This window comes from Acartia tonsa, chromosome 5 (assembly GCF_053477335.1).
Source record: "Acartia tonsa isolate MP-2025a chromosome 5, ASM5347733v1, whole genome shotgun sequence".
In the NCBI taxonomy this organism is placed as follows: domain Eukaryota; kingdom Metazoa; phylum Arthropoda; class Copepoda; order Calanoida; family Acartiidae; genus Acartia; species Acartia tonsa.
Window position 1 is genome coordinate 21,385,343 of NC_137264.1, and position 21,313 is coordinate 21,406,655.

Genomic DNA, 21,313 nt, shown 5'->3' on the forward strand with positions numbered 1-21,313 from the left:
ATAATTACACATTTTAGTTCATCCCATTTTCATATTTTTTGTGCCAAAGGCTTTCAAAGTATAAAAATTATCAATTTTTAAAGATTAATATAAAAAAAAAAAACTTTTAATAGTTATTTCTCGCATCGTATTATAAACGGCTCTCCGCGGATATAGAATGTACAATTATAAGATTAAAACTAGTTTTTTTAGCCCCGAGGTGCCGGAGGCACCGGCTAAAAAAATTGGTTTTAAATCTTATGATTGTACATTTTTATATTCGTAGAAAGCTGGATATAATACGGTGATAGACATAGTTTTTTCGTATGGATGAGAACCGGTTCCTATCCACCGGATTCGAATGAATACGAGAAATTGTCTTATTATCGTTACAGTAATCATAGTAAATCAGCAAGCATAACAGGATCATTAAGTGAAAGAAAAATATGGTCTAATTTGCTAAAAAAGTTATTTTAGTGTCTAAATCTATCATTTATTAATTTTAATTGCATCATTTTTTTGCGTTTAATTATTTAAAAAAAAAACATAACATGTGTTTTCATCATAGCTCAGAACTCCATACATTTATTGGATTTGTAGTCGTGTAGAAAAGTATTTTAGATAGTAGCTTTGCTAATTGTTTATTATTATTATTCTCAGTCCAAAATTGTTTTTTGTAACCCATACAAGAAAAAAATGTTGATAAGCTGCAAAGGTAAGTGATAAGTTTAGTATAAAATTGAACATATGAAATGTTTGTAAATCATTCCAATTTAGATATTGCAATGTTGAAGGTAAGAATTTATAAAGTTTTTTTTATATATCATCTTAATCTATGTATAATATTTACTTCAAAATACAGCGGACCCCTTGAACTTGTTCAAAATAAGAAATGCAGCTTGCTAGGAGCAGCTGTTTGTTTTTATATTTTTGTGGCTTATTGGCTTATGATTGCATTTTGGCTGTTAAAGGAATTGCTAATTTAGTTCTTAATTTTATCAATAAATTAACCTAACATTTAGTTAGACTTTTACAGTTTTCAATTACCTCATAACTTGTAGGTTGTTCTGACTCTTGCTCTGTTGGGTGTTGCAGCTGCTGAGCTGACCTGTGAGGAATGTTCCATGATTGGAACTGACTACAGTGCTCATGAAACTTCCCCAGGTAAACTGTCCAGTAACAGCTACTGAGATGACTTTATAATTGGAGCTGGCCAGGTAAACTACAGTGTGGCAGTTTTATTTTTCATGTCAAGACGATTTCTTGCTTCAAGCCTACCACATACTGCTTTTGAAAACTTCCAAGGTAAATATGATTTTAGCAGCTGTACTGGTGTACCATGATTTTGATTAGGTTAACCATTTAGTAGCAGCTGTTTACTTTAGAGAAGCCTTTCATGGTTAAAACCGATTACAGATTATGAAACTTGAACAGGTAAATTAAATATTAGTAGTTGGAAAGCTTTTCTGTTGTAACTGACTACTACTAGAGTACTTATGAAGCTATCCACGTATAATAAACCTTCTTGGAATTTAAGTTCAAATTTTACAAATTTAAAAACTCACAAACACACTAATAATTGCTCAAAAAACTTTGTAGACAGACAATAAGTAAAGCTACATATATATTTATGATTTTAATAGTGACGGAGCGGCCTTAGGGTCCGAGTTATTCGGAAAGAAAGACAGACGGACATAGACAATTATAGAGTAGCTTCGCTACCAAAAACTATTTTAGCAGAAAATCTTACATTAACTTTGTTTGTCTGTCTGGTACAAAATCAGAATTATGATCTACTTAAAAATAAAAATAGAAAGCAAATTTGTCTGTGAGGATTTCACTGACTAAAAAGCATCATATATTTAACTAACTTTGTCAGTCAGTCCTTCAATTATGCTAAAGATTTAGTAACTAGATTTTGTGGTATTAGAGATATATGTTTAAAGTTTACTGTATATATTTATATTGACATCTAATGTTTTAACCACATTGACCGTCTATCTTATTAGATTTTTATTAACTTCACTAATTTTGAACAACTATGCTTTTATGAAGTCTTTCATAAAACCTCTCTATATATGATTTATATAAGGCTGAATTTACGTGACCTTAGCCAAGCAATTGATAAAAATGGCCATTAATTAACTCCCTTTAGGAGTGGTTTGATGAAGAACTTTATAAAAGCAATCTTGTTCAAAACTTTAAATAAATAATCTTTGCTTTTCTTGTCATAATTATACGGTAACTCCTAGGGGATGAAAATTGAACTTGAAATTTTCAAATCTAATTTTCTCTAAAACCGCTGCATTTTAGATTTTATTGAAAATCTAATTTTCTCAACAAGACCCCACTGAAACATTTTGGTTTTACCTGTAATAATCACGAATTTATGTCTAATTTCAACATACATAGGTCCCAGAGCTCGGCACTTACTTTTGTCTTAATTCAATTGTAGCCTGGCGTGAATATAGTTTCTTTGTGGATATATACTCTTATTAAAATATCAGCCTGTCTGTCTGTAAGAAACCATAAAGGAGTAAACGTGAATTTCTCTTCATTTATTAAAGATCAATGACTGGAATTTTAAAAAAAATAATACTGATGAACATCCAGCATATAACTTACTTTGTCCGTCCGTCTTTTGGAATGATTTGATATGCATCTACTATCAAAGATATTGTACAAATTTTATTGTAAAGATTTCCATGTTTATTAGCTTTACTTAGGACTTATAAATGATGCCATTCTTGTTAAGCTTTAAAGTTTCTTAGAAATTCTACATGATCATTAATATCAAGAGTAAGGGCACATCAAGGGTTAGGGCCCCCTGCAGGAGTTAGGCATCAGGGTGGGTCGTTTTTGGACATTTTCTTCTGAGATCATAGCGGGGGATCTGCAAATGATTTTAATGAGTATAATACACCTCTGGATGATTTAAAATTTATCTTAAGTATTAAAACCGCTGACGACCAGACATTCAATTGTATAGCTATTTGTCAATGGGTGTCAAAAATTTATTGAACCAGAACTATGGCTTCATGGTGCTCCCAGGAGAGGCCTTAAGGAGTAGAATCAGGAACTTTTGACCGTTTAAAAAAATCTCGTTCCTTGCCTGAGAAAATCTCAAAAAAATCTACAAATTGGACAACTCTCAATAAACCTTAAAAAATTGTGTTTTTTTAGTAATTTCTAAGGCTAGGAACGAGATATTTTTTAAGAGACAAAAGTTTCTGATCAAAGCCTTTCCTGGGAGCACAATGAAGCCATAGTTCTGATTCAATAAATATTTTACTCTCATTGACAAATAGCTATACAATTGTATGTCTGGTCGTTGATAAAAGGTTGGGTCTTATTGTTCTGGCAAATGAGAGTTAATTATGGATTATTGGAGCACTATGAGTTTTAAACATTCTTCCTTTGGAAAACTTGATCTCATTTATAGACATATATTTCCATATAGGTCTGACATGGACCTTGAAGCAATGAAGCAGGCCATTTTGTTATTGTTAAAAATTGGAATGATTTTTAAAATAAAAGTTAGCGCAAATGTAGGTATTAAATGATACTCTAATTTCCTTCTAAATTGTGTAACATGTATATTTCTTTAAATTCAAATTATATTTATCTTTGAATGGTTGTTATTTGTATCCCTGTTTGTATTAAAACAAATTTTAATATTTCAGAGGCAATTCAGAGACAGATTGATCTGATTCAACAACCTGTGTGTCACAAAGCCCCCAACCCAGAGGAATGTAACACCCACCTACCTGATTTCTGGAAGGCTATTGCCATGGCTCTCTTCAACCCTGATAATGGATGGTTTTCTCCCTCAGAATTCTGTGCGGTAAGATTCTATTTTTCAATATGGCTTCTAGACTGATTAATATCTGCTGGATTAGAACCAGTTCTCAGCTATACTGAAAACTCATGTATAACATTGTATTACACACAATATCCATGCATATTGAAATGAAAATCATAAAATTAATACTAGTTTTGTTAGCCCGGACCTTCATTCCCTTGGGGATAACAAAACGGATTTTAAATTTTAATATGCGCAGAATAATGCAACAAATAACTTTTCCTGTATGGGTCTGTGTTAATTATTCATTTGGGAACTGTTTTTGGACTAACATAAAAAAAATATTTATACAATGTATAAGATTATTTTATTATCTCATTGTAATAGTTTCTAATTCTTAATTAAAATTTTTTAACATTAACATATCTATTCCATTTAATTATCAGGGAGTGTGTGTCAAGAAGAGCCTTCTGGGAGAATTCTTCTGCCGTGACTGTATGATGGCCCTTGATGACAGCTTTAGAGCCATGGGCAACAAACAAAACCAGGAGCAGGTTGTCCTGGCTTTCACTGAGTCAACTTTCTGTGCTGACTTTGCTGGTGAAGAGAACATGGATATGTGCATGCAGGCACTTGACTTTGTCATCCCTGAAGCTATGACTCTGCTGGCTGGACAGGGACATATGTTCACAAATGAGTTCTGTGTTGCTGAGGGATGTGTTTAGAATCTATTTGTGAAATGTCTTGTTTTAGCTGGAAATAAATCTATTGACTACTAAAAATATAGTTATATCTATTAAGCCACAGAATTAAGTTGTTTTTGAAGTTTAAAGACACCATTTTGAATTTTTTATCTTTTAAAAACTGGAAAAATTTTACATAACAATCTTAATTATACAAAATAAGCTACCTTTTTACGTACTTGTGGCTATGTCTCTAGAGGAATTTATGGGGGGGTGGGGTAAATTATTTCAATTCTATAAATTGTTAAAACCTTCCCAAAACCTATGAGAGCTCAACTGTAAAGGAGAACCATATAGATCTAGCAGATCCTTCTGCACTGACAGAAAGACATCCTGTTACTTTTAAATAAGGATAATTTTAAAATGGTACTATAAAATAGCAAAAAAAACTTTCATTATTTTCATTTTCGGCTACTGAAACATACAAAAACAGTTATGTTTTTAACAAAAAAAACTTAATTATTATTTTTTTTCTTTTAGCAGCGAAGCTAAACTATAATTTGAAATGTCTGTTTGTCTTAAAATTTTGGGGGAAACATGATTTCATCGGCTCCTATAAAAGATATAAGGCTGAAACTTCTTAATCCCTTAACATCATAATAAAGTATCAAAAAAATCCATGGCGGTCAGACTACTTTAAGACAGGTTTTTAACTACTTTTCTTTTTTAACATATTTCACCATATCTTTGGTATTTTTGGGTTTGATTTTAAATTCTTTTTATTTATAGTAATAAATGAAATCTTACGTTGTTTCAACGGATTTTTGTGTTCAAAGATGAAAGGACAGGTATCTTTTTTTTGATTTTTACATATTTCCCCATATCTTTAGTGTTTTTGGTCTGATTTTTAAAATTTTTCTAGGATTCGTGATTGTTTTCTCTAATAACTCTTTAAATTCCTTGTTTGTAATCTTATACATATTTTTTTACAATATATTAAAAATCCCCCAATAACCACCTAATATTTATGTTTTAATAGTAAAATACCTACAGACATAAGGTTTCTAAATAAAAGAGTAAAGGTAGCAAGATTTGAACCCGAGTATAGGAAAATCTTTATGGAGAAATTGAGATTTATCAGAAACTAATGCAGTAAAGTTGGAAGGGGGTGGTTGCCATAATTTAAAGAATTGCATTTTTGATATTTTAAAAATGATAAATGTCATAAAGAAGTAAGAAAAAACTATATAAATTATACGATCAATATTTATTAAATATTCAACAATTAATAGCATCGATTATTGGCACATAATATCATTGTGACAGAAGTCACTGATCCACATATCACCAGTGCCAGCCAGGATGGTCATAGCTGCAGGTACAGCCAGCTCAACACCAGCCTTGCACAACTCAACATCAACTCCCTCGAACTGGTCGCAGAAACCATTACTGAGCAAGTCTGTGACAACCTGGACCTGGATTCCCTCATCTGCCATGAAGGCGATGCTACTGTAGAGTCTCATACCACAGTCGTCACAGCTGGGGTTCTTCAGGAAAGATTTCTTCATGCAAACATCCTAGAGGCATACAATGCAAACTAGTCATTTATCGTATAACATATAGCTTTACGTGGATATTAAAATGATGATTATAAGAATACAAAACTGGTATGAATAAGCTTTACCATCAAAGAAATTAATTCGAAAAAAATCAAGAAACCCATATGTTTTTTTCAGCTGTTGTTGTTGGGGGGGGGGGGGGGGGGCAACACATAGTAAAATTGACAACTTCTCCATCTGCCACCCCCCCCCCCCAAAAAAAAAATATTATTTTAGGTTTATTTCGTTTGTTTGTTATACATTTTTCCTGTTATGGTTATTACAATAATTCTTTTAATATTTGTAGAAAACTAACGTCCTCCTTAGTTACTTAATACTTACAGAGCAGAGGTTGGCAGGTGCAAACCATCCCATGGCAGGATCAAAGAGGACAGAGGCAACATAGGGCCACAGCCTGGGGAAGTTGTTCATACAATCCAGTTCCTGGGGAGCGTTTTCACAGATAGGGCCGGTCAGCAAGTCAAGCTGAGCCTGGATATTCTCTGAAAATTAAATAAAATTTTAACTCCAAGGGAATGTTTGACTCATCAAATAAAAAGAACATGTTTTAATAAACTGTGTTGATCCCTCTATGTTATATTTCATAAAAAAAGTATAGGTCCCGGGTTATTTTTAAAAACAATTTTACATACATCAATCTCCTAGAAGCTTCAGGCGCATTCGCTGGTTCATTACAAAATCTTGGAAGTTAAGTCCCCCATTAAAATTTTAAAAATAATGGACCAAGTGGCGTGCGGAAGGGGAGTGCAGAGGGGTACCAACTCCCCTTTAAAATTTAAATTTAATGACTTCTCAATTGCTGTGCACGCCAATTAATAGACCAAAAAAGAAATCTGTTAAAAATAAGTTCTTTGTACCTTCAGTGTTGATTAGGACATTAAGAGTATCTCCAATCATTGAACAGTCCTCACAGGTGAGCATAGCAGTGCTACCTCCAATAAGAGCAAGGGAAACCACAACCTAGAAATAGACACCATTATTATTAAGAGTATCTCCAATCATTGAACAGTCCTCACAGGTGAGCATAGAAGTGCTACCTCCAATAAGAGCAAGGGAAACCACAACCTTGAAAAAAGACACCATAATTATCTGAGGTGGATTCTTTAAAAAGAAATAGTGTCGCTGCATCACTTACTCATCAATATGTTTTTTTTGTGAAAAATCCTCCAAAAGTCACATAAAAAATCTACAATTTTTTTTTTAATTTTGTGGTAATAACTTTCTATGATTTTATTTAATTTTTGTAGATTTTTTATGTGATTTTGAAATCATAATTATGTAGGGGGGGGGGGGGGGGGGTAGCTAATTTTAGTGATGTAGTGACTCTCATTTTTTAAAAAGAATCCACCTCAGATTATTAAACAAAAATATTGACTAATCATGCATATGTGGTATTCGGCAACTGTGAGCCATGCCTAAGGCACCCCTGACCGGGGTTCGGGGAAGGGCCACAGGCCCTCCCCCGAGTCCTGGGGAAGGGGTCTGCCGACCCCCTCCCTATGCCTAAAATTAATGATTGAATCTGACAAGCTTTATTATGGTTAAGCTGCATTGTTAATTCCCCCCACCCTTTCCAGGGATGGGGGATCATTATTGCCCAAACTGACTATTGTATGTGTATATAATGCTTTTATGTTATGATTATTTATTCCTATCTGTGTAGCTATTGTTTGTTGTATATATATTTAGTATTCCTTAGACCTTCAATAAAGGGACAACTGAAATAGATGTTGTTTGTTATTTAGTGATTGTTAGAGAAGCGTAGCTTCTCTATAGTAAGGTGTCCACGTCTGTTCACACTGCCGTAGTCTAATTGAACTCTGGTGTCTGCCATTTATCCTCGGCGGATACCACAACTTTTGGTGACAGCTGTGTGAGATTACGGCAAACCACAAGTGTAGAGCAGACGCGCAGCTGAGGCTAAGGTACTCCCAGCAGTGAAACTGGCAAAACTGACACAAGCAACCTGAATTACCCACCCTGGATAGCAAGGTCTAACTCCGCATCCGGCAGTTGTGGAAGTGAAACAGCGAAACTTGACTGAGAACCGCGAGAAGCGCCGACATCTAACGGAGAATTGAGCGCTCAAAGGGCTGAAACAGGCCTGCGGACTGGCTGAAACAGGCCAAATAAGTGCAAACGGCTGAAAATAGGCCAACATTTACTGCAAGAGATAGCAGGATCCGAACCAGCGGCGCTAGCAGGACGGGACATTCCCTGCCGCCATCAGCCGGATTCGGATAAGCGGCGCTAGCAGGACGGGACATTCCCTGCCGCCGATAGGCTGAAACACGCCACATAGCTGCGAGCTGCGAGCCAACATACGAGTGTAGTGTACCAAAGCAGAGAAAACTACGTCAACTCCAAGTATCCTGAGAGGCTACAGCGCAGCCACCCATCTAGAAAAGCAGATATTATATCACATTGTAGGGATTACCACCCTAGTGTGATGGTTAAACAATAGATTTATGAGCAAGGGTTGGCAAACAATTTGTTGTGTATTGTGATAAAACTAAAAATAGAACAGGCTTGGATTTGTTGTGTATTGTGATAACAACTAAAAATAGAACAGGTTTGGTAAGCAAATCTGTTATGTATTGTGATAAGGCCAAAAATAGAATCTAGATGTAATATAACAATGCCTTGATAAACAATCTAACCACCCAAGCCTACAGCACAACAAAAATACACCCCTTATTCCAGAGGAAAGGGAGGGGCCCACTCTCCATTGAAGGAAATACAATCAAGGTGACATAACAGATAAGCCTAGGATTAAGGAGAAAGGGCACCATTACCTCATCACACAGTTACCTCAAACCCACAGCACTCCCCCTTCCTCACAGGGGGAACGGACGGATTTACCCCGTCCCCTCACGCGCTTCCCCCCTCCTACCCACACTGGACTAAGTCCGCCCACGGTGTGGAGCTAGCGACCGGGAACACAGAGCGCCATTTACGGGTCGCGCAACGGAGTTCGGAAATATCATAAAATTCAACGGACAAAGCGGACCAATGAGAGAGGGAGTTGAGGGATAAGTGCGCGTTTTACCTGTGTGCGCGGATTTGACGGTGCGTAAGCGCGCTGCAAGGACAGGAGATTTCACGCACACACACACACACAGGAGCGGAGCTACTCCATAGCATCTAACAGAGGTATTTTTAGAAAATAAAGAATTACAAGCTTCTCCCTCCTATCTATAGTGTGATAAAGGAAAACCAAATCAGTTCCTGACAGCAGTTCAGACCCTCAACAGCTATCTACCCCTACCAGCCTACTCTACAACCTCAGAATAAAACTAGTGATAAGTACAGCTAAGTTATATCTTTGTAACTAAACTACCAACCTAGTGATAAAACAGTGTTGGCTGTGAGGCTAGAAAGCCTCAAGTGACAAACCATTTATAATATTGCCTTATAACTTTGTGTCCCGCCGTTGAACCGTTGACCCGATGGAGCAGCCGCAAGCGCCAGGAGGCGACCAAGCCCCAGGATGGCTCCAGGATGACCCTCAGCCGGCTCCAGCTGAGTACCGCAAGCTGATGCTGAGTAACCTGCCGGAGTATAGAGGACCGCCCAAGCAATCCTGGAGTTCCCACATCCGCAGACTGGAGATGTCATGGGCGGCTTACCGCGTGCCGCCCCATGACTCCCTCAACCGCCGCAACGCCCTTTTACTGTCACTGGTAGGGCAAGCAGCGGAAATGGCTTCTCATCTGTTTGGCGAGGCAGGCCAAGCCTTGACATACGAACAAGTCAAGGCCGAGTGTGAAATGTTATTTCGTCCCGCCTTTGAATCCCAGACTTTGAAGCAAGCCTTCAGGGATTACAGGCAACACTCGACAGAACCTATACAAGCATACATATCCACAAAGTGTGCCTTGTATAGGGACGCCTACAGCCATGAGGATCTCGAATTATTAGTCGACGAATTAAATCGTGGCATTCGTAACGCTAATGTGAAACGTGAAATGATGAGTCATGAGATCGCCTCTGTACCTGAGTACACGAGGCGAGCCATGTTCACCGTCACAATGATTACCAAGCAGCTGAAGGAGGGTGTGTGCCTAGTGGACGCCACCGACGGGCTCACGGGATCAGCCAGCGTCCAGTTGCCCCATTACGACGAGTCGGAGCCAATGGAGATTGGCGCCTTGGCTCCGGGTCTCCACCAGATGGGGAAGGTCGCTCCAGATGACAAGGTTCCAGGCCGCTGTTTCCGCTGCCAAGGGAAAGGCCATCGAGCTCGAGACTGCCTGACGCCTATGGAAGTCAGCCTAGAGGAGAGACGCACCCCGCCACGCCGTGACCGTCCTGCCAAGTGCGAGCGTTGCCACTATGCCGGCCATACGGCGGCCGAGTGCAGAGCCGACTGGGACCAGGTAGCCGGCCGTAGGCGCACCGCAGACAAGGGTGCTCCCCCAGGAAAGCCCAGCAGAGTAGCCCACATGGAAGGGAGCGCGCCCCCAGCACCACCGCAGCAAGCAGCCGCCCCCAACGCAGCGGGCCGAGCCGACGGAATGCCGCAGTTTGGGACCGTTCCAGCTAGGATCAACGTACTGGGAGGCGCGGCTGAACCCAACCGGGTTGGCCTGGGCTTCAGTCTCAAAACCTGGGGCCGGAGTTTGTGCAACCCAACAACATCGCCGAGCCAGAAGTCCTGAGGCCCCAGCCTTTTAGCCTAAACATGATGGAGCCTGCTCGACCGAGCCTACCCAGCAAGAGTGGAGGGGCGCTACCCAGCGTCACTGAGGCGGTGTACGGGAAGGCCCTGGCGGCCGTTGAACGAGAGAGGCAGGAGGCGCTAGCCAGCGCATCAGAGTCGATGTATGGGGCGCCACCCGGCGCCGCCACCTGCGATGACTGGGGGGTGCTATCCAGCGCCTCCAACCTGGTGCCTGGGGCGACAACCCTCGCCGCCACCGAGATACCTGGATCCTGGAACGAGCCAGCCTCCAACCTGGTGCCTGGGGCGACAACCGTCGCCGCCACCGAGATACCTGGATCCTGGAACGAGCCAGCAGTCCCAGAGGAAGGGGTGACACCCGTCACCCCCAGTCAGCCAGCGCCACCAGCCTGTAGGGAGAGCCCAACTATACACCATCCAGCGCCCCCTGCCAGCCGAAGGAACCCAGCTGCCCAGCACTTCCAGTCGAGCCAGGATAAGTTAAATTTAACAAATGTGTTGTATCCAAACTATTGTAAAACCCCAACCTTGCCTGTGCCCCCTGCACCAGAGGCTGGGGAGATTGAAATTTGGGGATATAAGGACTTGCCTGTGCCACATGCACCTGAGTTCCTAGGGCAGGGGAGGGACGTGAGTCAGGGCGAGCCTGTGCCACACGCACTTCAGCCCCATGCCACTGGGCATGCCATGGACAAGGGAAGGGACCCCTTGGGGCTAGGGGAGCCGACACCCAGGCAAGCGCCAGTCGCCTGCCAGTCTGTCATTGGGGAGGGTATCGGGGTGCCCCGGCCACACAAAGATAACGCTCAATGGAAATTTGTATCTAGCCAGGAGCAGCCCAGCTGTGTCCAGCCCCGAGAAGCAGCCGTGACCCGAGCCGAAGATCCCCAGCCGCGTGCGCGAGGTAGATGGCTGTCTGGTAGCTTCTCACACTGGTGGATGGTCCTGTGGGGACTACTGCTGGCAGCCGTGTGGCCTACAACCAGCTACGTCCTGGTGGGGTGGGACTGCGCCAACCCCACCCACGTCACAGCCTACAATAAAGAAAAGATGTGTAGCACGGAACCGCTACACCAGGAGGTGCCCCTGGGCCATGAAGTACACGTCCTGCAGCAAGTCAAGATTAGGGAAACAACAGGATACAGTTGTCAGCTCACTGTGTCCCAGTGGACATTCAGGTGTGGGGTATGGGGTCACCTCAAGGTGACCTCGGTCCCCACCCTCATGAGGCCAACCAAGATCGATCCAGAAACGTGCCGAGACCTGGCCAGGAACCGAGTCTACACGCTGCCAGGCAAGACCCAGCCACTGACGTTCCAGCTGAACCATCCCCTGTTCTTCACCCTCGATATGGTGGGCGCCCTTGTCAACAGCCCCGAGGGGGTGGGTTGTGATCCGCAGCCTCCAGCCTAGCCTAGTGATGGATGCGTTCCTGGTTGACCATCAAGCCCAGTTTTTCATCAACATGACCAACCCCACCTCAATAGTGAACTGCGACTTTGAGGCCCATGCCACCAACCACCCAGCATTGTTCGTGGCAGCTGACCCGGCCGCGGCAGCGCTGCCCAGAGTATCGGCCAGGGATGTGGATGTCCCCCTGCAGGCCCAGATACATGCAGGTTACATTGGATTCACCCTGGAGACACGCATGAAAAGCACAGCGGCAGAAGAAGTAGCGGCCAACTGCTGGAAGCTCCAGCAACTAGACCCGGCCCACCCGGTGCGTGTCCAGGGGAGCACGTTCTCTGTACTGAGGGGAGATGTCCTGCTCCAGCTTACCTGCCAACGCAACAAATACGTTGTCCGTGAAAGCAAGGAATGTTGGGACAAAGTACCAGTGGAACCCACAGGATTTGTAGACGCCGTGACACGGGTGTATAGCGGCCACGCCACCAAGATTCCCTGCTCCTCCACCTACCCCCTGACTGTGCACGCGGAGGAAGGCTGGATAGAACTAACCCCCGCACCTAAGAAGAGGCCACCCCCGCTGGATACGCCCAAGCAGCTGCTGACAGAACCCTTGGATGACTTTAGTTCAGGAGGCTTGTATTCACAGGCTGAGTTGAACGACTGGCAGCAGCTGCTAGCATTCCCAGCGTATAAAAGCGCCATGCTGACCGGCCTGTCCTATGGCTCGTGCGTTCAGCAAGGTAGCTGTTCGGCCACTGGAGACCATGGGATCGTGTCCTACAATATCGACCGACTGGCAGAGGAAGGAGAGGCCGCCCTGGATGTCTGGGCTGGATTCAGGCAAGCTATTCACGAGTGGGGAGATGGCGCAGCCATACTGTGCTTACTGTTGTTGATCCTCAAACTGCTGGGGGATCTGACCATTATTTCCCTGGCAGCCGCACAAGGAGGTGTACGGGCCGCCATGAATGCGATGTCACAAGTGTTCCTGTACCATCCAACCTTGTACAGGAAGGCCTTGGCCAGAGCCCGGCTCACCCATGCCAAGTCCCGGGACTTTTCACTAGACTGGGATGCCATTCCCATTGGCCGGGAAGCCGCCGAGGAAATGGTGTCCATGCAATCGACCGACAGTGGGCATGACCGCCCAGGCAGGCCTGGACCGCCCTCTGGAAGACCCCGCGGCCCCTCGGGAGGCCAGGCTGCCGCTCAGACGGTCAACTTGGCAGCCAGTGCCCCAGCCGCTGCCAACAACCACCAGAATGCCCCGCTGCTGACCGGTCCCGCAGTGGCTGTGCCCCACGCCAACCTGACACCTGCCGGCGCCGAGCTACGTGTCCAACCAAAGCCAGCCTCTGCCTTCTATCCCACGTTGGGAGCCCATCAGCCCTGAAAAGACTCACCACTAGGATTCCATTGAATCATTATCATTTGTATATATCTTAGCCCTAAGGAGCGGGCCGAAGGCCTCAACCACTGTCGGAAGTCTGGTAGGGAAACCCTCTCCCAGCCTTCCGAGGGGAGAGTTGTGGTATTCGGCAACCGTGAGCCATGCCTAAGGCACCCCTGACCGGGGTTCGGGGAAGGGCCACAGGCCCTCCCCCGAGTCCTGGGGAAGGGGTCTGCCGACCCCCTCCCTATGCCTAAAATTAATGATTGAATCTGACAAGCTTTATTATGGTTAAGCTGCATTGTTAATTCCCCCCACCCTTTCCAGGGATGGGGAATCATTATTGCCCAAACTGACTATTGTATGTGTATATAATGCTTTTATGTTATGATTATTTATTCCTATCTGTGTAGCTATTGTTTGTTGTATATATATTTAGTATTCCTTAGACCTTCAATAAAGGGACAACTGAAATAGATGTTGTTTGTCATTTAGTGATTGTTAGAGAAGCGTAGCTTCTCTATAGTAAGGTGTCCACGTCTGTTCACACTGCCGTAGTCTAATTGAACTCTGGTGTCTGCCATTTATCCTCGGCGGATACCACACATACTTGAAATAATTCGAATTTAAGGTATAATTTCCTATTTTCTATTATTAGCTTATTTATACAAATTTTACAATTTTTGAAAATATTACTTGGACAAAGTTTTTCTATAATCAAGTCTTAAAATGTAATTAAGTATATCTCTGTGAATTAACACCCCCCGAATTTTTTATTTGATTTTTTTGGGGGGGGAAGGATGGTAATTTTTTCTAGTGGAGTATCTTTTTTAATGTAGTAGTATCCCCCCTTAAAAAGTTATAAACCTATGAGAAGCTACATTTAAAAGAAGAACCATCCCGGTTTAGCGGTTAACGAGATTCTTTGGTACAGACAGACAGAAAGACAATTTTATAAACATCCTGTTACTTTCATACATATACGGATTAAGAAAAGAAGTGAAAGTGTACATTATAGGATTTTTTTGCCAAATCATATAAAATTTCCATAGGAAATTTTATATGATTCGGCCCAATAATATCTTAATTCCTTTCTAAATTCATGATAAATATAACTGTTTCAAATTTTTACAGGATTAAGTCCATTATTACTGAATTATTGGTTTATGCAACCAATAATCATATTTAAAAAATATATTTCTTACCTTAAACATTGTTAATTTTTTCTTCACTTTACAAAAAGTGGTCATATGAAAATGACAGTTGTATTTTATATATACTCTTATCTCCCTAAGTAAATAGAAACAAAACTAAACTTGAAAATTCTCATATTCTGAAAATGGTGCTTTCACTCATAACGTAGATTATAAACACCCTCCCCCTTTATTTTTTACAAATGTAAATATGGGGGGGGGGGGTATTCTATCCCTAACCCTCCCAGGAGGCTCTAATTATTCGGGGCTACCCAGAACCCACTATATCCTCACCTTAAGTAATAAACAAACAAACGAAAAATTTTCCTCCCCATTATTTTCATTTATTTCAAAATAAGCAGGGGGCGGGGGGGGGGGGTTGACAGTGCTCAACAGGGTACATTATGTAAAAATGACCGAAAAATTCTCACTAATTTGAATACAAATAAATTATTCCAAAAAATATTTAACTTTCCGTTAATTAAAAAATGCTTGTTAATAGACGTGCTATACTTGTTTCAAAGCTTGGATTTTCAAAGAGCAAGCTAAGTAATGATTCAAAGTTTCAAAATGATTAGAAAATTCTTTAATGCATTAGCATACAGAGACCTATTAGAAATTATAATTCTAAATTTAATTTAATATTTTTCATTGATAACTTCTAATCATTCTTAAATTTTCTAATAAAATCTTGCTTTGATTAAATATCTTAATGTAGACATCTAAGAAGAAATATTAAAATTTAATTGAATTAGGTTATCTCTGATATTTAATATTTTATGTTTATTTTGTAGCTCATATATAACTAAGTTCATAACCTGCTAAAAGAAAAATTAAATCTTTATTTGTTTGGAATATTAAAGTATTCTTCATTATTTTAGTACATTCAATCTAAGGCTAAAGCTATTATGCTCGTTATAGTGATCTATGACTATAAGATCGTTGGTTAAATTAACTGTATCTTCTTTGTTTATTGACGATTTTAAGTAGTATATTTTATCCCAGAGGCGTGCAGAAAGGGGATGTATAAGGATGTATTCAACTCATGGCAAAATAAATGGTGGGTGAATACAACCCCATCATATGTACCCATCCCCTACATTTCTCTACATTCCTTTAACAAGGGTCTACACCTCCCTAAAACACTAGCAAAGAGGATTGTTAAGTTAAAATATTCCCACCTCCTTAAACTTAAGGGGGTTGTGATTTGTTTTAAATTTTGAGTATTTTAATTATGTATGGCTAGTCGGCATCTCTTAATAGCAAAACGTAAAATGCCTATAAAACTAACTCACGTTACTAACTAGCATTTACTACATATTCTTTTTAAAAGCGAAGCTTTCTATAATTAGGGTCGGTCCGTCCGTCCGTCCGTCACAAACGGATAGCTTTTTTTCGTTAATTTAGACATGTTAGAATTGTCCTATCGATTTCAAACTTTGCATGGTGATTCCTTTAGTAGTTAGGTACGATTTAGAAAGCGTAGCAACTCTATAATCATAACAAGAATTCCGTACGTCCATTTTAAAAATGTAAATTTTTAAAACTTTTTTAACAACAAATTTTTATGTGATCTAATCATCCATTGATCTGATTTTTGGTATGTTGATTCGTGGAACAACAAAGTATAATGTTAAAAGCAAAGCAACTCTATAATCAAGTCCTAAAAATGTAAGTATGTCCATAAACATTATCCTGTATCTAGCAGTTTTTCATCAAATTTACTTACAATTTTGCTCCGATTCTTATACTTTTATATTCTGATTATTTAGTTCTGACACTATACAAGTAATGTCCGGACTATACAAGTGTTAATGTCCGTTTATCCTACCGTTTCAGTGCTTCGCTTTTATGGATGTTGTCATCCTTGTTAATCAAAAAATATAATTAGTTATTTCTGCGCACCTTATAGAGAAGAATGTCCCTGTTTTATAATAACTAGAAAAACAATAAATGAATTATGTTTTGAATAAAAATTGTGTACACTTTTTACCTGTCAAAAATATAAAGTAAATAAATAGTTGTAAAAAAAATTATATAACTGTCTCTACCTTCTACATTAAATGATTTATTAAATTTTATTATAATACGAATAAGTTTTTATTTTGTGTAACTAACTAGTCCAGGTGTTATTTAAATTATATACTTTTTTCACTATTATCTTCATTTGCCTGTCTTAGCAGCAGTACGAAGCAGTTCAGAATTAACAGCAGATGAATATTTTTCTTTATATTTAGCCACTTATGATTAATTTCAATAACACAAGAGAAAAAATTATTGGACAACATTATTTCCCGGGAGCTAGTTTATAGATAAAACTATTTCTCGTATTCATTCTAATCCGGTGGATAGGAACCGGTTCTCATCCATACGAAAAAAACTATGTCTAGCATCGTATTATGTTCAGCTTTCTAAGAATATGATAATGGTTTTTTGGCCCGTGCCTTCGGCACCTCGGGGCTAAAAAACTGGTTTTAATCTTATAATTGTACATTCTATATCCGTGGAAAGCGGTTTATAATACGATGAAAGAAATAACTATTATATCTGACTTATTAGATGGATGAAATTAGAATCATAACTGCCTATTCATATAACCGTAAACTTAATAACCAATAATATAGCCAGATTGTTCTTACACTGTTCTTATTTGTCCAATTTTCTGATTAAGGAGCTAGATCTAATATTTTATAAATTTATTTTTAACAAAGTTATATGGTGCGAGACTGAAACCCTTAACCTTTTCAGCATAGAGTGACAGGTTTTGTTACTTTGGTATTGAATATACTTGTTAGATAGATAAGTAGCTACTATACTTTGGGTAGCTGTAATACATCATTTAATAATCATTACGGGTAAATCATTAAGTGCTTAGAATATGTGAAAATTATTATGCCATTATAATTGAGTTTAGGTTAGGTAGGGATAGTAGTCAAAGTGTAAACAAGAAGAATCAAGTCCAAACACGAGTTTTTCTTTAAAATGTTTATCATTTCAGCTTAAATCTTCCATATTTCAAAGTCTGTACATTAAAAGTTTTGTTACCGAATGGGCACTACTTACAGGGAATTTATCTGCTAATCCTGCAGTTGTTTTAAGCTTTTTATTGGGAGTTGGGATACGCGATATTTATTGTACTTATTTTGGGGGTTGTAAATTAAACTAAAAATGAATAATGCTCTTTTTAAAGAAAATAAATATAAATACACATACCGTCCAACAAGCGAAATAAATCAAAAATAATATTTGGGAGGAAATGGAGAGGTCGTCAATTTTACTATGTGTCCCCCCCCCCCCCCTAACGACAGCTGAAAATGCGTATAAGTTTCGTGATTTATTTTCGAATTAATACCGTTGTTGGTATGAGCTGCATACCGTCAATTTATAAAAATGCTTATAGAGTAGCAACACCAATTTAAATTAAGTAAGTACCCACACCACAACCCATACCTCAACCAATATGCCCTAATTATTTTAATATAAATTATGAGCTAATGAAATTTTTCTCATAATTTGCAGGCGAACGTCAAAGAAGGGAAGTGTTACGTTGCGTATACGCCAGATATTTAATTAATTTCATGGGTATTACGTCAACAAGACCAGCTATAACCATACTCAGTGAAGCTACGCTAACTTTTAACTTTAAAATATATTATAAAATGGATTTTTATAATGTTTGCATGGTTAACAAAGATTGGGTACTAGTGTAATTTAAAGTGCAATGTCTTATACCACCCTGCCAAAGACCAAATGGACGTTTCTAATCGGTGAAGAAAACAGTCAATTGAAAGGAAGATTTCCTTCTTATGAACAGACTTAGTATGTATATGTTGTAGTAAATAATGGATAAATTAAATTATTAAATACCAATAGTGAACGGTTTAAACTTTAATTAATAAAATGATATAAAGGAATTTCAAATTAATTTATCATAAATTATAATATCATTCTAATAAACACTAAACATTTCGTATAATTCAAATCCAATAAAATTATAAATCACAAAAATCCCACAAATTTGTTGAGCCAACGAATAAGAAAACGTGATTTTATTTTTTGGTGACTAGTGTAATAAACATCTCATTGTCCCCTCTCTCTCTCTGCTAGTTAGAATAATTTCTAGAGGCTAAAGCGAATCCATCAGTTTACTGAGATAAAGGAAGCCTAGAAAATCACGGAATTTTATCTTGAATTTATAAATATAAAATAATGAAAGAAATTGGCCCATACTGCAGTTGTAGGGATATTTAGTCACCGACAGACACTCTAACGTTCACATCAATTGTTATATTTATGGCTGTGATTATTCTTATTTGCTTATAATAAAATTTAGTCACACATACATAACATGTAACATGTGAATAAAACCTGAATTTTATTTAGTATTTGTTTAAATTAAAAGGGATTATTTGTTTCACAAGGGTGTTGTAACATTTGTTTTTGAGAATACTTTGAATCTTCATCGATTACTGACAGTATTTTAGGGACCATTTTTGAATCAACAGTGAAGTGCCCATTAAATCGTTTCTTAAACGCTTCACTCCCTTCCATTATTATTTAAACAAACTAAAAATGAGGGGTATAGTCCCTTTCGTGGCAACGCTCCTTAAGGGGCGGATTCTTCCTTTTTTTCACAGCAGCTTTTCTCGTATTTCTAGCCCCTGCAGGGGGCTCCAACCCAAGGCCAATTGCCTAACCCTGTAGGGCAATCACCTAACCCAATATAACCTAACCTAGCCTAAAATAACCTATCAAAAGCCATTTTAAAAATACGACGAATCGCCCCTTAAGGGGCGTTGCCATGAAAGGGACTATTCCCAAAATGAGAGTAGAGAGCACTTGGAAGGAAACTTAATAAAAGATTTTGAAATTTAAGTATTATAAATATAAAGAGAAGTAATGTTTACTGAACATTGAGTATATAACAAAGTGCTTGACCATTCCTAAGTGTAACTTTATATTTATTTGGATCACCTATAAAACAGCAGGAAATTTAATCAGAGATGAAAAAGAATATTTAATTCTATGTACAAATAATTGACAGATGACCCAATAAATTTTAAGATTTCTATTAACCCTAACCAGGTTTTAGGCTATTTTATTCACCATAACCATGGCATAATATAATATACCTTTAATTTCAGCGAGAAAGCATGGACACTTTTGTATGTGTCTCATCAATGAGTGTCAATATTTACTTTTAATCAATGTTTGTTTATTGTTTAGATATATACAATATATTCTACCAATTTAGCTAAATTTTAAATTAGTGACCACTTAAGCAAAGCCAAACTTCTTTGTTCGTTTGTCAGTCTAAAATTTGTATTGTTCTCTAAAGAATAGCTTGTTTAATAACTTTTAAAACTATTCATGTAAATATTAACTTAGGTGCGCTATGAGAATTCCAAAAAATCCTAAATCTCAACTATCTGATTTTATTTTACAATTTCTAAAAAGTTATCAAATGAAATTAGCTTTTTTTACAAAGTATAAAATACACTTTGATTCTATTCATCGAACCAATTGTCTTCTAAAATAATCATATTTTGCTATTCTAAAATAGTTTAACTTTTCCTTTTTTGCATGCACAATAAAATTTAATATCTCAACCTTGTTTTCTCACAATATCTATTTACTCTTCCAAGTTATCTAATAACATAAAAGTTATATACAGGCAGTTAAATTTAAATTGGGACTCATAGATTTATTAGGGACAATTGTTAATGGCCTAATCCATACGCAAAATTATTTGCTGTCAGGGAGGTGTAAATTTTAATCCTTATAAAATCAAACAATATACCTCAAAGGTGTTGGTATCTAAAAGAGGGAATGCTTTTAATTGTAAACAGGCAAAGGATTTTCTATATGAAAATCGAGACAAATATCACTCAATCATTAAACTTGGTGTAAAATTCAGGTCGATTTACACAAGAATAAGATATAAATAATAAAAAGGTCGTCAATTCTAATATGTGACAACAGCTGAAAATAACGTATAGGTTTCGTGACTTTTTTCGTTGTTGGTATAAGCTGCGATTTACAAGATCTAGGTCCATTGAAGGTGATAACATACAACAAAAATACGGATTTGTTACTGGGGTTTGCACCTTGAGGGGGTTAAAAGAGATTTTTTTGGTAGCTGTTGTTAGCTCCTTACCCCTCCCCCCCCTTAACCACTCTTTAAAATTCAAATTTATAAAGTGTACGTCCCAACTCATATCCTTCCATTGCACATTGGGGCAAATCAACTAAAAAGGGGATTTAATTATTTAGTACCCTTAAAATTCATCTCACAAAAATTTCATTTTATACTTTTTTGTAGGTAATTTAACAACAAACAAATTTGCTATTATGTTTTTTTCTGTCATTTGAAAGGAACGTGGAGATAAAGGTCATTTTATGAAGGTAGATAGAAAATTACCAGATTAACCCCTCCCGAAAATAGCCCCCGCTTACCCTATCCATCTATCTATCCATCAATCTATCCATCTATCTATCCATCTATCTATCCATATATCTATCCATATATCTATCCATATATCTATCCATCTGT

At 38.7% G+C, this 21,313-nt stretch overlaps 2 protein-coding genes across 2 annotated transcripts; one reads left to right on the plus strand and one right to left on the minus strand.

Annotated features, from left to right (window-relative positions):
- The first annotated feature begins 709 nt into the window (after nucleotides 1–709).
- LOC145319009 (uncharacterized) lies at nucleotides 710–4,563 on the plus strand. Its single transcript, XM_080160824.1, has 4 exons — nucleotides 710–773; nucleotides 1,041–1,143; nucleotides 3,663–3,823; nucleotides 4,228–4,563. Exons 1-4 carry the CDS (start codon nucleotides 732–734, stop codon nucleotides 4,504–4,506), a joined length of 585 nt encoding a protein of 194 aa, XP_080016950.1. The 5' UTR covers nucleotides 710–731; the 3' UTR covers nucleotides 4,507–4,563.
- Nucleotides 4,564–5,712: 1,149 nt separating this feature from the next.
- On the minus strand, nucleotides 5,713–14,874 carry LOC145319010 (uncharacterized). The gene is made up of 4 exons (XM_080160825.1): nucleotides 14,773–14,874; nucleotides 6,941–7,043; nucleotides 6,405–6,565; nucleotides 5,713–6,041 (listed from the first exon to the last, which is right to left on the minus strand). The coding sequence occupies exons 1-4, from the start codon at nucleotides 14,815–14,817 to the stop codon at nucleotides 5,763–5,765; spliced, it is 588 nt and encodes a 195-aa protein (XP_080016951.1). The 5' UTR covers nucleotides 14,818–14,874; the 3' UTR covers nucleotides 5,713–5,762.
- Nucleotides 14,875–21,313: the final 6,439 nt, after the last annotated feature.

Coding starts and splice junctions, on each gene's coding strand:
- LOC145319009 (XM_080160824.1), top strand. CDS start 732: ATGTTTGTAAATCATTCCAATTTAGATATTGCAATGTTGAAG. Junction 1,144..3,662: donor TGCTCATGAAACTTCCCCAG/GTAAACTGTCCA, acceptor TTAATATTTCAG/AGGCAATTCAGAGACAGATT. Junction 3,824..4,227: donor CTCCCTCAGAATTCTGTGCG/GTAAGATTCTAT, acceptor TTTAATTATCAG/GGAGTGTGTGTCAAGAAGAG.
- LOC145319010 (XM_080160825.1), bottom strand. CDS start 14,817: ATGACCACTTTTTGTAAAGTGAAGAAAAAATTAACAATGTTTAAG. Junction 6,566..6,940: donor TGTCCTAATCAACACTGAAG/GTACAAAGAACT, acceptor TTTAATTTTCAG/AGAATATCCAGGCTCAGCTT. Junction 6,042..6,404: donor CACCTGCCAACCTCTGCTCT/GTAAGTATTAAG, acceptor GTATGCCTCTAG/GATGTTTGCATGAAGAAATC.